The sequence below is a fragment of the Garra rufa genome, chromosome 4 (assembly GCF_049309525.1).
Source record: "Garra rufa chromosome 4, GarRuf1.0, whole genome shotgun sequence".
Taxonomy (NCBI): domain Eukaryota; kingdom Metazoa; phylum Chordata; class Actinopteri; order Cypriniformes; family Cyprinidae; genus Garra; species Garra rufa.
The window spans coordinates 10,509,074-10,526,418 of NC_133364.1; the positions used below are offsets into that span (position 1 = coordinate 10,509,074).

The 17,345-nt window shown below is 29.4% G+C and overlaps 1 protein-coding gene across 3 annotated transcripts in view; it reads left to right on the forward strand.

The window, feature by feature from the left end:
• Window positions 1-17,345, forward strand: part of srgap1b (SLIT-ROBO Rho GTPase activating protein 1b) — a 47,194-nt gene that overhangs the window by 25,863 nt on the left and 3,986 nt on the right. For 2 of the 3 annotated variants that reach the window (XM_073838622.1, XM_073838624.1), the window contains 14 exons: window positions 1,136-1,357; window positions 4,135-4,236; window positions 6,626-6,823; window positions 7,123-7,207; window positions 9,945-9,972; window positions 10,131-10,161; window positions 10,268-10,328; window positions 10,431-10,508; window positions 12,413-12,547; window positions 12,813-12,918; window positions 14,916-15,140; window positions 15,223-15,302; window positions 15,384-15,561; window positions 17,141-17,275. In XM_073838622.1, the coding sequence (XP_073694723.1) occupies window positions 1,136-1,357; window positions 4,135-4,236; window positions 6,626-6,823; window positions 7,123-7,207; window positions 9,945-9,972; window positions 10,131-10,161; window positions 10,268-10,328; window positions 10,431-10,508; window positions 12,413-12,547; window positions 12,813-12,918; window positions 14,916-15,140; window positions 15,223-15,302; window positions 15,384-15,561; window positions 17,141-17,275 (1,664 nt within the window). The remainder of the gene's footprint in view (window positions 1-1,135; window positions 1,358-4,134; window positions 4,237-6,625; window positions 6,824-7,122; window positions 7,208-9,944; window positions 9,973-10,130; window positions 10,162-10,267; window positions 10,329-10,430; window positions 10,509-12,412; window positions 12,548-12,812; window positions 12,919-14,915; window positions 15,141-15,222; window positions 15,303-15,383; window positions 15,562-17,140; window positions 17,276-17,345) is intronic. The other variant, XM_073838623.1, reaches the window with a different exon arrangement.

Consider the following 17,345-nt stretch of genomic DNA (forward strand, 5'->3'; position numbering starts at 1 on the left):
ATCGTTCTATCTATCTATCGTTCTATCGTTCTATCCATCTATCGTTCTATCGTTCTATCGCTGTTTAGTTCTATCTATCTAACATTCCATCTATCATTCTATCATTGTTTTTCTATCTTTCTATTGTTTGTTCTATCATTCTATCGTTCGTTGTATCATTCTATCATTTGTTCTATCATTTGTTTATTCAATCTAAATATATCGGTCTATCTATCATTTTGTCTATGGTTCTGTCATTCTGTCTATCACTCTGTCATTCGTTCTTTCATTGTATTGTTTTATCCATCTATCTGTCGTTCTATCTATCGCTCTATCGTTCTATCTGTTGCTCTATTTATCTATAGTCCTATTTCTGTCTATCATGCTATTGCTTGTGTCTATCTATCATTCTATCATCCCACCTGTTGTCTTTTTTCTATCTATAATTCTGTTTATAGTTCTGTCTTTCATCAGTTTGTCTGCCTGTCACCACAGTGAAAGTGCAAGGTGAAGTTGTGTGCATTGCATTGTGGGGTTGAGTGTCCCACATAGTGTACTATGCTTGCATACTGATCATTTTCGCAGCTGTAGTACTTCATCAGTGAACGTGCACAGAACACATACTGCATACTACATACTTTCCACACATATAAGATCCTATTAAATATCCTGCACACTTAATCTAGTTTTCACTGAGGCCAAGAGGTTCCTCAATGGTAAAGAGAGGAGCCGTTTCTCACACGGGCCGCCCTTCTCCTGGGTTTGCTGTGTCTGTTATTTTGCTCATTAGAGTTTGCAGCAGGCTGATGGTGGTCAGCAGTATCTGGCCGATGCGCTGCGTCTCTGACCTTCACAGAGGTCAAACCTGCTCACACCGAGATAAAGACAGCAGGAGAATTTGTGTATGTGGGTGGGTAAAAGAGGGAGAGAGAGATGGTGTGGGGGCGGGAAGTGAGATACAGTAAAAGCCTGGATGAAAAACCCTTCAAATTAACCCTGCGAAACACAAGCTCTAGAGGATAATTTCTAGATAAATGCTTTAAAGTAACGGTTCATCTGTTATAATCGGTTTTGACTGACAGCTCCACACAAATCCACACTATTCATGCTCTCTTCTCCATTCAAATTGAGTGTGTGTATGTTTGTGTTTTAACAGTGTTGTGACCTCGGCTACCATGCTGGCCTGAGTCGGGCATTGCGGACCTACTTGTCAGCAGAATACAGCCTGGAAACCTCTCGACACGAGGGCCTGGATATTTTGGAGGGGGCTGTGGAGGGGCTGGACCCCAGTAATGACCGGCAGCGCTTTATGGAGACTCACCCCACAGCGTTCACTCCTCCTGCACGCTTCACCTTTCAGCCACACATGGGAGACCAGGTCACATGCCACCTAGTGTCCAAACTGCACATATACAGTCAAACTAAAATTTATTCAGACGCCTTCAACAGTTCTCACATTTGCATCACAGTTTATTCGGTGCAGAAAATGGTAATAAAATATGACAAGATCTCAGAGTTAAACTGTCAGAGCAAATTCAGCTTGATAATGTCAGATAACTTTAATAGAAAAGTATGTAATAGATTACAATTCAATCAAAAATTCTTACAAATCTTAGTATGACAATATTTACACAACTTTGAGTACTTTGTTGACCAATTACCAAGCAATGCTTAATTTTGTTCACTCTGTGGTGTAAAAAAATTGCATTAGCACTTCAAGAAAAAACACTTAAGCAAAACATGGTCAGGTCCAAGAGTCTGAATATCAATTTTTTGGGGTATAATGTGTCACAGTTTACTTTATTCTGCTATCCTCACTTACATAAATGAACTATAGTGTCTGAACAATTTTTGGTTTTGCTGTGCATGTCATTTACAGTACATTTACTTCTGTGTAGGAAAAAAAATAATTTGTGTTACTGCAGTGACTTTTGCTGTCCAGCCAAATGATGAAGATATGACTGTAAAAATGATTTGATCTAAAAACATAAAATCACAAGTTATTTTTTAATGTAAGCGTTTGAAACTGCCATGTGCTTGACTGGATTGTGAACGTTGGCATTATCTAAATGGGCTCAAATATTTGTCAAAAATAGTTTGTAAACCGTATAATCTTTTGTAACCAAAAACTAAACTAATTTGGGAAAAGTCAGTTTCTAAACTAAAAAATCCAGTTCTAATTGGAAATTGTGACCTAAGAAGTAGCAATTACCACTTTCTATTTTGGAAGATTTTGGAGTTTTTCCTCATACTTTTAATTGAACTTACAATATTTATGTGAAAGTTTACTTTCATGTTTTTTATTCCTGCAGTGTGTTGCAACTTCACATAATAGAGAAAATGTTTGCATTAATAAGCTAAAACTTTGCTTATTTGTGGAAATGGCAGTTTGTCTTCATAAGTCAGTTTAAAATAGCATTTTCCAATTGTATTATAATTATAGTGCATGCGGTTTAATGACCTTATAAAAATTTGTGGATTATTTTTACATTTTTAAGAATCTCATTTGTCATAAATGGGGCCAAAAGTTGGTCAAAAATAGCCTAATATTTAATAAACAGAATAATATTTTGTAACTAAAAACTAAACTAATTTGGAAAAGTCAGTTTCTAAACTAAAAAATCCAGTTCTAATTGGAAATCGTGACCTAAGAAGTAGTAATTACGCCACTTTTAAGTTTGGAAGACAGTTTTGCCTACAACCTACAATATTTATGTGGAAGTACTTCTATGTTTTTATATTCCTGCAAAATGACAAGCCTTCGCATAATACAGAGATTTAATAAACATAAATGAGCTAAAACTTTGCTTATTTGTGTAAATGAAGCATATGGGAGTCTAACAGTCTTCCTTAAACTGTTTAAAATAGCATTTCTAATTGTTTTATCATTATAGTACATGCAGTTTAATGACCTCATAATAATTGTAGCCTCATGGATTATTTGTACATTTTTAACAAACTCATTTGTCATAAATGGGGTCATAAATTGGTCAAAAATAGCATAATATTTTATGAACAGTGTATTATTTTCTAACCAAAATCGAAACTAATTTGGAAAAGTCCATTTTTAAACTACAAAAATCCAGTTCTAATTGGGAATTATGATCTTAGATGTATAATTTTGGCACTTTTATGTTCGGAAGATGGACAGTTTTGCCTCATACTATTAAATGAATTTACAATATTTATGTGAAAGTACTTCCATGTTTTTTTTTTTTATTCCTGCAATATGACATGTCTTTGCATAATAGAGAGATTTTCAGCATTAATAAGAATTAATAAGCTAAAGCTTTGCTTATTTGTGTAAATGACGCATATGGGAGTCTAACAGTCTTCCTTAAACTGTTTAAAATAGCATTTCTAATTGTTTTATCATTATAGTACATGCAGTTTAATGACCTCATAATAATTGTAGCCTCATGGATTATTTGTACATTTTTAACAAACTCATTTGTCATAAATGGGGTCAAAAATTGGTCAAAAATAGCATAATATTTTATGAACAGTATATTATTTTCTAACCAAAATTTGGAAAAGTCCATTTTTAAACTACAAAAATCCAGTTCTAATTGGGAATTATGACCTTAGTTGTATAATTTTGGCACTTTTATGTTCGGAAGATGGACAGTTATACTCATACTATTAAATGAATTTACAATATTTATGTGAAAGTACTTCCGTGATTTTTTTTTTATTCCTGCAATATGACATGTCTTTGCATAATAGAGAGATTTTCAGCATTAATAAGAATTAATAAGCTAAAGCTTTGCTTATTTGTGTAAATGAAGCAGATTGGAGTCTAACAGTCTTCCTAAAACTGTTATAAATAGCATTTTGGCCACTTACAGCATTTAAAAACCTACCTATATAGATATTTATGGTTGAGCTTTGAAAAATGAAGTAGTTGTTAATTGATAGTTTTTGTATGTCAAATTTAGTCAAAAATGTGTGATATGCTAAGCTTTGGTGCTCAAATAGGCAATGCAGATTCAAGTCTGGCTCGCAACATTTACATTTGATCATTTTCAGTCATTTTTTACATTCTATGTCCTTGAATATGACAAAAAGGCCACTATAATAAATACGATCAAATGATTTGTTTGTTCTGCTGAGCGGTTTGTGTAAGATGTCTATTTATGCATGTTGATATTTCAGGTGAGTCAAATCACAGCACTGCCGCAGGTGCAAGCCGAGCTCCTCCTCCGATTCCAGCAGCTGCAGTCGCGCCTCTCCACACTGAAGATCGAAAATGAAGAGGTGAGACACACACAAACACACACACACACACACACACAATCCCTTCCCCTCGAATGAGCACCTCGGCTGCTGCGGTTCCCCCACTGAGGATAAAGAATGAGATGACAGGCTTACACACCTTCTCCATTTCTCCTTTCCCCTCTCTCGTTCCTTCTCTCTTTGTCGCCAGGTACTATATATGCATACTGGCACGCTCCTTCACAGCTACAGACGCATTCATACATATTGTTTCCATCTTCTCAGTCTCTGCTGGAGTGTGTGGTTGTTTATCGCTGGTTGTTGGCAGGCCAGCTGTTTCCTGCAGCTCTCAGCATGTGAAGGACAGAGCAGAAGTGCTGATGAACGCTGTATTGGTGCAGTGGGTTTAGACTGTAGAGACCGAGGGGTGCACGGATGTGTGTGCGGGATATTCCTCTATCCTTGTTTCTCTAGATGGCTGCGGACCAGTTCCTGAGTACAGTGTGTGATTGTCACAAAACAGAAAGTGCTACAAACTATTGTGCTATTAGGTTGGTTGTACATAAAAATAATAATTTATTTGACCAAAAACTGAGTTAAAAAATAGTAATATTGCGGAATTTGGTATATATAAAAATGTAATTTATTTCTATCTCACGTAATTCATTGATTTAATGCTTAATTAAAATTTCTCAGTGTAATCAATGTTGAAAGCAGTTGAACTGCTTAGTATTTTTGTAACAACTGTGATGCTTTATTTTAAGGATTATTTGATTAATAAAATATCGTGCCATTGCCTCAATAGACAAATTATTAGTTTTTAATTTTTACTGCAAATTTTGATTTACTTTTTATACAGGTCAGGTGCCATACTGTAATTTATGGAAGCCTGATTTTGCCACTGGAAAAAATATATAAAATGTAATTGTGATTTTTTTTTCATTTAACAGTTCTCACTTTTTTTTCTCACAATTGCAATTTACTGACTATATATTTAATTCTCACAATTATTTTTTTTTTCTCACAATTGCATGATATAAATTTGGAATTGCAAGTTATATAGTCAAAATTGCAAGATAAAGTCAGAATTGCATTGATATAAGCTCACAATTCAGATCTTTTCAGAATTGCATGATATAAACTTGCAATTCAGTTTTTTTCTCAGAATGACAAAATATAAAGTCATAAACGTGTGACTATAAACTCACAAATTGACTTTTTTTCTCAGAATTGCATGAGATAAACTTGGAATTGCAAGTTAAAAAGTTAGAATTGCAAAATATAAAGTCAGAATTGCGTGATATAAACTCGCAATTCAAATTTTTTCCCCTCATAATTGCGTGATGTAAACTTGCAATTCAGGTTTTTTTCTCTGAATTGCTTGACAAACTTCCAATTCTGATTTTTTTCTTAGAATTGCATGATATAAACTTGCATTTGCGAGTAATAAAATCCGAATCACAAGATATAAAGTGTGAATGGCGTGATATAAACTGACAATTCAGATTTGTTTTGGTCAGAATTGCATGATAGAAACTTGGAATTGCAAGTTACAAAGTCAAAATTGCAAGATATATAGTCAGAATGGTGTGATATAAACTCGCAATTAAGATTTTTTTTTTTTTTGCATGGTATACTTGCAATTGTGACTTATTAAGTGACTTTTTCTCAGAATTAGGAAATAAAGACATTAAATTTATTTCAGAAAGAATCGTGAGATATGAACGTGCAATTCTACGAAAAAAAAGTCAAAATTGCGACATGTAAGCTTTTTATTTAAATTTTTCAACTTTTTAATATACCTTTTATTTTTATTTTTTTGTTTAGTGATGGAAACAGGCTTTCATACTAAATACATTAGCTTACATAATAATTAAAAAAATAATTTTAAGAATCAAGTTCACCCATAAATGCAAATTCTGTCATCATTCACTAGCCATCAAGTTATTACAAACCTGTATAAGTTTCTTTTGTTGAACACAGAAGCTATTTTGAAAGCTGAATTTATAAGAAAATCTGTAATATGAGGGTGCAAAAAAAGAGAAAATCTAAATATTGCCTTTAAAGTTGTCCAGATTAAGTTCTTAACGCATATTACTAATAAAAAATGATATGATAATGATATATTTAAGGTAGAAAATGTACAAAATATCTTCATGGAGCATGATCTTTACTTAATATCCTTGTGATTATTAATTTTGAGCCATACAATGCATTTTTGCCTATTGCTACAAATATACCTGTGCTGCTTAAGGGTCATATCATGAATGCTTTGGACCTGTATTTTGCCTCGCACACTTTCAAAATATGAAAATGCATGTGAAAACTGTCCTTGGATTAAAATTGCCATGAGCTAATGATTCAGTACAGTGGTGTGTATCAATATTCAATGGCACCACCACTTCTATAACCCTCTGTGCTCCCTCTGAAGGTGAAAAAGACGTCGGAGGCCACGCTCAGCACTATCCAGGACATGGTGAACATGGAAGACTATGACGTGTCCGAGAGCTTCCAGCACAGTCGCTCCACTGAGTCGGTCAAATCCAGCGTATCAGACACTTACCTCAGCAAACCCAGCCTGGCCAAGAGACGCGCCAACCAGCAGGAAACAGAGCTCTTCTATTTCACAGTAAATACTCGCTCACACAGAGCCTGTTTTGGAAATATGCCATTTAATAAAACGTTTACTTGCATCAGTCACAGAATTGATCCTCCTTACGTCACACTTTACAGCCAATGATCTGTTGAGGCTGTAGTTTTGTAGCGTTGTGACCTCCGGATCAATGGTCATGTTTTAGCTTAAAGCAATGTCAGTATCTTTACACTTAGTTTATGGCTACTGAAGGATGGCCGGGACTAATTAGATCATTAATTTCCAGTGTAATTGGATTATTATTGATTGTGTTGTGTGTATTTGTGTGGCTGCAGAAACTGAAGGAGTATCTGGAAGGCAGTAATCTCATCGCTAAACTACAAGCCAAACACGACATGCTGAAGAGAAGCATAGCTGAAGGTGATGTTGCACTACTTTTCTCTAAACGTATAATTATTATGATTACATTTTATTTTTTTTTATTATTGTATACTACTGCGGCTGCTAATAATGAGAAAGTAAGAAAGGTTTAGAAATTTAAAAAATAAGAGATGATGATAGTTGTTGTTGTTTTCATTACTATAAGCTTGTATTTTTTCAATTGTAAATCTCTAATTTTTATTTGATTTATTAAATTAAATTTTAATATTAATGCTACTGCTACTAGTACAATTACTGCTGCTACTATTAATAGTAATTTATTAATAATACAATATAATATAAAAATATAAATTATAAATAAAAACAAAAAATGATCAATACATTTTAAAATATTAAAATATTAATTTATACTTACTACTACTAAAAATAATAATATTAATTTAATAATAAAATATAATAGTTGTTTTCATTATTATAAGCTTTCCATTGTTCAGTTGTAAATCTCTCATTTGTATTTGATTTATTCGATTTTATTTTAATATTAATACTGCTGCCACTGCTACTACTATAATTACTACTACTACTACTACTACTAATTATAAATTAGATAATAAATAATGAAAAATATTATAACATGTAAATAATAATAAATAATAAATATTAATTCACACTCATGACTATGAGTACTACTACTACTACTAATAATAATAATAATAATAATTATTATTTAATAATAAATAATAAAATATAATAATAAATATAATAGTTGTTGTCGTTATTATAAGCTTTTATTTTTTTCAGTTGTAAATCAAATTTTAATATTAATACTGCTGCTACTGCTACTATTATTACCACTACTATTAATAATAATAATAATTTGATAATAAATATTAAATAATAAAATATAATAGAAAATATAAGTAATAATTAATAAATAATAAATGTTAAAATAAATATTAAAATATTAATTCATACTCATTACTACTACTACTACTAATAATAATAATAATTATAATAATTTAATAATAAAATATAATATAAAATTGTTGTTATTATTATAAGCTTTTATTTTTTCAGTTGTAAATCTGTTTTTTATTTGATTTAATAAATTTACCTTTAATATTAATACTGCTGCTACTGCTACTAATAATAATTTGATAATAAATAATCAATAATAAAATATTATATAAATAATAATAAATGATAAATAAATAATAAATATTAAAATATTAATTCATACTCACTAATAATAATAATAATAATAATAATAATAATTTTATATAATATATATATATATAATATATAATAAAACATTAATATAAAATATAATAGTTGTTGTCATTATTATAAGCTTTATAAAAAAATTTCGGATGTAAATCTCTCATTTTGAATTTAATTTATTAATAATAATTTTAATTTTAATATTAATCCTGCTGCTACTAATACTATTACAACTACTGCTAATACTACTATTAATAATAATAATAATAAATAATAAAATACAATTTAAATGATAAATAATAATAAATGTTGTATAAATAATAAATATTAAAATAAACTAGGGCCGGGACTTTAATGCGTTAATTTAGATTAATTAATTACACAAAAATAACGCGTTAAAATTTTTTAACGCATTTTAATCGCACTACGTTTTGCACTGCGGAACGTTTCTCACTGGATGAGATTCGGCGGACCGATTATACTGGAGCACCAACTAGTGTTCAGACCAGAGCCATATAAAATTATTTTTTTATATGGCTCTGGTTCAGACAAGCTGCGTCCGTCCTAAATAGTATTGTATGTCCCAAATTGTAGTATGTTTAAAAAAGTATTCCAAAGATTCCCGGATGGTCTACTACTTAACGATCAATGCACACTTAACGGCTAATATTGCCCACAACACACTGCGCCGTGAACGAGGATTCGATTAGAACTACAAACACGCATAAAAAGTGTTAAAAAACTACAAACATGGGGGATATACGGCACGCGACCAACGGACAGGTAGAGAAAGTGGTTTGAGTGATAAATAATCAGTGTGTAACCTGATAAAAAATATTTTTTTAAATGTTATCCGCGTTATATTCCATGTGCAGCAACATTTATAATGATAGGTTTGGTCATTAACGTTTAAAAGCATAATTAAGCAAACACAAGAGCAGAGTTCTCGGCATGAAAGACTCGTGCCTCTTGCTACACTTAATGGCAATATTGCACTGGTCTGTTGGACTTGGTTGAACAAAAATAAACAATATTTTGTTGCTTAAGATTATGTATTCAGTCATCATTCAATGGTATACTAAAAATCCATGTAAAAATCTTAATTCTCACTGTTTTCAGGTCAAATATTTATATGCGATTAAAATGCGATTAATTTCGATTAATTAATTACAAAGCCTCTAATTAATTAGATTAATTTTTTTAATCGAGTCCTGGCCCTAAAATAAACATTTTAAATAAATTAATAAAATACAATATAAAATATAAATAATAAAGAATAAATGTTAAAATAAATATTAAATATTAATAATATTAATACTCACCACTACTACTACTACTACTACTAAAAAAATTATAAATGATAAATAATGAATATTAAAATATTAATTCATACTCATTTAAATATTTTCTTTATTGAAGTATAAATTAAAACATTATTTAATAAATTATGAATTTTTGTAAATGTATTCAAACAGTATCTGCAATTTTGCATGTCCAACTAGCAAGACATAGTCAGTGAAATATAATCTGTCTAATATAATGTCTTTATCCACAGGATACAGAGCAGACATCATGACAACCAGGTATATCTCATCATCTATGTCTGACCTTCTTTTAATGCCCTTTTTACATATACTGCTCTGCATCACAAGGTCCTTTTGATATTTGTAAAGGTTCTCAAGACCTTTTTGAATGCTAAAGCTCTTGTTTCAGTGGATTTCTCTCTCTTTTTCCCACTTAGCCGTCGACGAAACTCCCACAGCAGGCATCAGGTAACAGCTGCTTTTGTTTCCATCTGTACCAACACACATATTTCACGTTTTGTGTAACTTCCATATGCTGCTGTATGATTATTGGGATATTTTTATCCACATGCAGGATTCTGCCAAGGCCATCCCTCTGATTGTAGAAAGCTGTATTCGCTTTATTAATCTATATGGTGAGAAATGTATATAATCTGATGAGTAATACAAATATTGACATTCACATGCTCCTAAATGATGGTGTGTGATGTGTTTTTATTTATGTTTTTTTATTCTAGGTCTGCAACACCAGGGTATTTTCCGGGTTTCAGGGTCACAGGTGGAAGTCAATGACATCAAGAACTCTTTTGAACGAGGTTTGTGAACGCAGTCATCGGATCATATTATTATGTGCTATTTTTATGTCACTAAGTAAAAAAATGCATAGAATATGTGACCATTTTATTATACCAGTGGTGACTAATTTCCACTTATTTTACACATAAGTCACTTAATAAGTCACTATTTTATTTTTTTTATTTTTTTATTTTAGAAGTGGTGGTAAATTTCCACTTAATGTTACTTACTAAAAAATCATAATAAATTAATATGGTACCTCCTCTACATGTTGTAAAATGTCACCATTTTATTTATTTATTTATTTATGTTAATTTTATTATTTTGTATTATTTTAGAAGTGGTGACAAATTTCCACTTAATGTTACTTACATAAAACCATTATAAAATAATATTGGAAAATGTCTTTTTTTTTTTTTAGAAGGGGAACTAATTTTTACTTAATGTTACTTACATAAAACCATAATAAATAAATATTATACCTCCTCTACACACTGTAAAATGTCACAATTTTGTTTTATTTTATTTTATTTTATTATGTTTTATTTTATAAATGTTTATTATTTTAACATTTCCACTTAATGTTACTTACTGAAAAATCATAATAAATTAATATGGTACCTCCTCTACACATTGGAAAATGTCACTATTTTATTTTATTTTATTTTATTTGTTTTATTTTATAAATGTTTATTATTTCAACATTTCCACTTAATGTTACTTACTGAAAAAATCATAATAAATGAATATGGTACCTCCTCTACACGTTGTAAAATGTCACCATTTTATTTATTTATTTATTTTATTTTATAAAATAAATTATTTTATTTAATTTTATTAAATAAATATGTGTTATTTATGTTTTATTTTATAAATGTTTATTATTTTAGAAGCGGTGACAAATTTCCGCTTGATGCTACTTACATAAAACCATAATAAATTAACATGGTACCTCCTCTACACATTGTAAAATGTCACCATTTTATTTTTATTTTATTTTATTTGTTTTATTTTATAAATGTTTATTATTTTAACATTTCCACTTAATGTTACTTACTGAAAAAATCATAATAAATTAATATGGTACCTCCTCTACACATTGTAAAATGTCACTATTTTATTTTATTTTATTTTATTTTATTTTATTTGTTTTATTTTATAAATGTTTATTATTTTAACATTTCCACTTAATGTTACTTACTGAAAAAATCATAATAAATTAATATGGTACCTCCTCTACACGTTGTAAAATGTCACCATTTTATTTATTTATTTATTTTATTTTATTTTATAAAATAAATTATTTTATTTAATTTTATTAAATAAATATGTGTTATTTATGTTTTATTTTATAAATGTTTATTATTTTAGAAGCGGTGACAAATTTCCGCTTGATGCTACTTACATAAAACCATAATAAATCAACATGGTACCTCCTCTACACATTGTAAAATGTCACCATTTTATTTTATTTTATTTTATTTGTTATTTATTATTATTTTTATTTATGTTTTGTTTTATTTTATAAATGTTTATTATTTTAACATTTCCACTTAATGTTACTTACATAAAACCATAATAAAATAATATTGAAAAATGTCTCTTTATTTAAATTTTTTGTCGCCAATTAAATAATAATAAATAATTTTGTGACATTCACCTTGTAATTTGTAATGTTTTTTTATGCTAAATTATATATTTTTTAAAAATACATAAAATATAAACTAATACAGTTAATACTGTTATTACAGATTAACAGTCCCCCTTAAATGAATTAAAATAATTAAAATAGTGATTGTTTAATAAATAAATCCCAGTATGTTTTTGAAAGTTCAGTGCTGTATTCCAATGTGAAAATCATTGATTTTAATGTGAAAAGATCTATCACCATGGATACACTCTCATCTCAGTGACTGTTTCCCAGGCAACGACCCATTGACTGACGAGGAGAATAACCATGACATTAACTCAGTAGCAGGCGTGCTGAAAATGTACTTCCGCAATCTGGACAACCCGCTTTTCCCCAAGGAGAAGTTCAACGATCTCATCGCCTGTGTCCGTGAGTGCATGTTTTCATATATGTGCATATATGTACTGTATGTGGATGAGGCAGGATGGATGGAGGAAGGAAAGGAAAGGTGTGTGTGAGAAATGGTGGCACAAGTGTTGGGGAAATGACAGGGTGCTAAGTACTCGGGTTTCCTGGGGAGTTTGGACAGCTGCTGTCTTTTCATGTGAATATAAAAGAGTCCCTGCCTGTTTGAGCACACGGGACGGCTGATTTTCCTTGTTTATGAAGTTACGTGTTCATTTGTGTTCAACAGGAACTGAGAGTTTGTATGAGCGTGCCCTCTCCATCCGCAAGATCTTGACCATAACTCCACGACCAACACTTGTGGTCATGAGATACCTGTTTGCATTCCTCAACCAGTGAGTGTTCACACACATTTAGAGAGATATCAAAATGAGGACATGCTATATAGACTGTATGTTGTTTTTATATAAAGCTGAATTTATTTTACATAAAATGTATAAATGTTTTTGTATTACTTCAACCTATTTAATTTGTGTTTAGTTAACAATAGTAGCCCTGTTATTATTTGTTGTTACTTCATTTTTATATTATTTTATATATAATAATTAATTAATACAGACCGTATTACATTTTATTTCAGTTAATGTTATACTGTTATTTTAAATAATGAAAATGTTATATATATATATATATATATATATATATATATATATATATATATATATATACTGTATATATAATTATAGTGCATTGTATTACATTTTATTTCAGTATTAATACTTCAACATATTAGATTTTAGTTTTATTTTCTGTTAACAATAATAACCCTGGTATAAGTTGTTTTACTTATTATTAGTTAATTAGCATATATATATATATACATAGAGATTTTTTTTGCAAAAATCTTTTTTATTTTTAATTTAGTTGACGTTTATTTTATTTTAAACAAAGAAAATGTATACATGTTTTTGTAGTGTTTTGTATTCAGCTTTATTTTATTACTTCTTTATTTTATTTTAGTTAACAGTAGTAGTCCTGTTATTATTTATTGTAACACAATTTTTATATTATTTTATATATACTAATTAATTAATACAGACCTTAAAAGAAAACAACCAACACTTTTTTTGTTTCCTTTTTTAAATTGTGTTTTATGCATTATTTAGTATTTTATATATATATAATAACTAATACATGTGTATATAATTATAGTGTATAATGTTACATTTTATTTACATTTTATTTATATTAATACTATTATATTATATTTCAGTTAACAATAATATTATTATTAATTAATACAGACCTTAAATTTGTTTTATTATTATTATTTTTAATAAAATTATAAATGTGGATTTTTTAATATTTAATCAAATATCTCTAACTTATATTTGATCTATAATCTATTTTTTTTAATTAGAAAATGGTTTTATATTTTATATCAGTTTGATGTATATAATTTTTTTTTATTTTAAATAATGTTTTTTTTATTTGTTTTCTGTTTGTTTTAATAACCCATGGTATAAATATTACTTATTATTTAAATTAATAATAAAATAATTATAATATAATATGTAATATAATAATATTATATATTATAAGATTATAAGTATAATTAAAATAATAGAATGTAAATAAAATAATTCATCAATGCAGACTTACAGAAGAAACATTTTTCTTTTTTTTCTGTCCTTTGTATGTTAATGGTTTTAGTTAATGATAATACTCTAGGTATAAATATTATTTTAAAAAAATTATTAAATTACTTATTTGTATTATTAAATTATTTAAAGGGAGGGAGTGTGTGTGTGTATCTATATCTATCTTTATATATATAAATAACAAATAATAACCTTATGAAATATGTCTGATTCCATTTACTGAAAATACCACCACAAAACCAAAAATTACATAAAGACATTTACAGTTATATCTCAGAATCATATTTGAGGAAGTTTCCAGATGTCCTCAAAGGAATGTTTTGCCATATTTAGCTGATTTATGTTGACAGTTTTGTCCCTAAAGTGTAAGTGTAAGCTAAGTAAACCCACATACACACTCAGTATGAACTATTCATCAATATATGCTCTTCTAAACAAACACAACTCTCTCAGCTGCAAAGCTGAAGCGTCTCATTGAATAGGAGAAAAGCAGCTAAACTAAGCATTCGTTTTCACACCGGAAATTAAATCCTCTCCCACCTCTGTGCCGTGAGAGAGAGATGGTGAAAGACAGAGGGAGGCAGGGAGCGAGAGTGTTAGGTAAAGGTGCAAAAAGAAAGGTGCGATATGGAATTTATGACTCACGACTGATGCTCTGATTGAGAATACATAATTATAGCAATGCACTCGAGAAACAACAGAATGCATCATGGGTTTGTTTTCCATCGCAGCTTGTCCCAGTACAGCGACGAGAACATGATGGACCCGGGAAACCTGGCTATATGCTTCGGTCCGACTTTAATGCCCACTCCGGACCTCTTAGACCAGGTTTCATGTCAGGCTCACGTCAACGAGATCATCAAAACCATCATCATCCACCATGAAACAGTCTTCCCTGACACCAAAGAGCTGGAGGGACCTGTTTATGAGAAATGCATGAGCAATACTGAGTACTGGTGAGTTTATGTGCGTAAACGATTACTATATTGACATTTAAAGTGTATTGCAGTGTGTTGATAATCGTTTTTGTCCTTTAAGTGAAAGTCCGTACAGTGAGCCAGGAGCGTTTGAGGAGGGGGAGCAGGATGGAGGAACAGAAACACAGACGAGTGAGGAGGGTAAATACATGCATGCATATGTATTAAAAAAACTTCACAAACATGAAGAATGATGATTTTTTTTTTTTTTTTGTCTTTCAGAGGGTGAGCCTGTGGAGGCCATTGCCAAGTTCGACTATGTGGGACGATCTGGACGAGAGCTGACTTTTAAAAAAGGCGCCACTCTGCTGCTGTTCCAGAGAGCGTCTGAAGACTGGTGGGAGGGACGGCACAACGGCATCGACGGACTCATACCGCACCAATACGTCACACTGCAGGAGTGAGTTCACACGCTTCATCTGCATATACAAGGAAACTAATAAAAAACATAGTAAACATCAAAATTTCAGATTTACAGTTAGTCTTACTGCTGTAAAGCTATAGTAAATTTAATTATTTAATGTAATTTTGCTTCATATTTATTTTATTTATTATTTCAGTGGTGACTAAATCCGTCTTAATGTCACTGATGCAAAACCATAATAAATCAATTTTGGTATCTTCTCTATATTATTTTGTTTTATATTATTTTGTTCTGTTTCAGTGGTGACTACTTTCCACTTAATGTTACTACTGCAAAACCATATTTTATTTTATTTTATTTTATTTCAAAACCATAAATCAGTATGGTACCTCCTCTACACAATGAAAGATTTTATTATTTGGATTATTTTTTTTATTGTTTAATTTATTTGTATTGTATTTTACGTAATTTTATATCATTTTAGTTTAGTTTTATTTATTTATTGTCTTATTTTATTTTATTTTATTTCAAAACCATAAATCAGTATGGTACCTCCTCTACACAATGAAAGATTTTATTATTTGGATTATTTTTTTATTATTTAATTTATTTGGATTGTATTTTATGTAATTTTATATCATTTTAGTTTAGTTTTATTTATTTATCGTCTTATTTCATTTTATTATTTTGAATTTAATTTTATTGTATTTCATGTAATTGTATTTTATTAGTAGTTTAGCTTTATTTGTTTGATTTTATTTATTTTCAGGGGTGATTCATTTCCACCTAATATTACCACTTTAAAAACACGGAAATTTTTTTTTTGGTGCTGCAAACACAATATGAGAAGTGATTTATTAAATGTTTATTTTATTATTTTATTTTTATTTTTTAATAGTGGTGATTCTATTTTATTTATAATTTTTAATTTAATTGTATTTTAAGTAATTTTGTTATTTTAAATTTTATTTATTTTTTTGTAATTTTATGTAATTTTTATCTGATTTGATTTTAGTTTAGTTTTATTTAATTTGATTTTATTATTTTTCAGGGGTGACTAATTTCTGCTTAATATTACCACTTTAAAACCATTTAAAAACGTTGTTGTGTACACAATATGAGAAGTGATTTATTAATTATTTAATTATTATATTTTTATTTTTAACAGTGGTGACTATATTATTTTTATTTAATTTTTTTTATTTTAGTTTTGTAGTTGATGTAATTTTAGTTTAGTTTAGTTTTATTTTTTTATTTATTTTATGTCATATTTTATTTTATTTAAACTATTTTAGTTTCTTTTTTCAGTGGTGAATAATTTCTACGTAATATTACCTCTTTACACCATGAAAAAATGATGGTGCTGTATACACAATATGAGAAATTATTTAATAAATTGATTATTATATTTTTATTTTTAACAGTGGTGACTAGTTCCTACTTAATATCTGTAGTAATTATTGTATTTAGGACAAAATGTTAGGGTTAGGGTTAGGAAAGGAATTTGATGTTTTTATTATGCAGCGAATTGACTAATTGACTTTCCTTATAAAAACCACAAGACGTTTTGATCAAATTAATAGCTTGATGTTAAACTTGTAAATGAATATTTCAGGGACGAGGCCATGTCAGACACTCTGAGCCAGAAAACAGACAGCGAGTCCAGCACCACCCCTTCAGATGAAGTGAGCTCCAGACGGTCGCTGACGTCTCCTACTGAACCACGGATCCCTGAGACCTTCATCAGCCGGTGAGCACAAACACGCTCTGGCCTTCAGTCTCCTAGTCACTCTTCTTCTTGCATTTCACTTTATTACTAT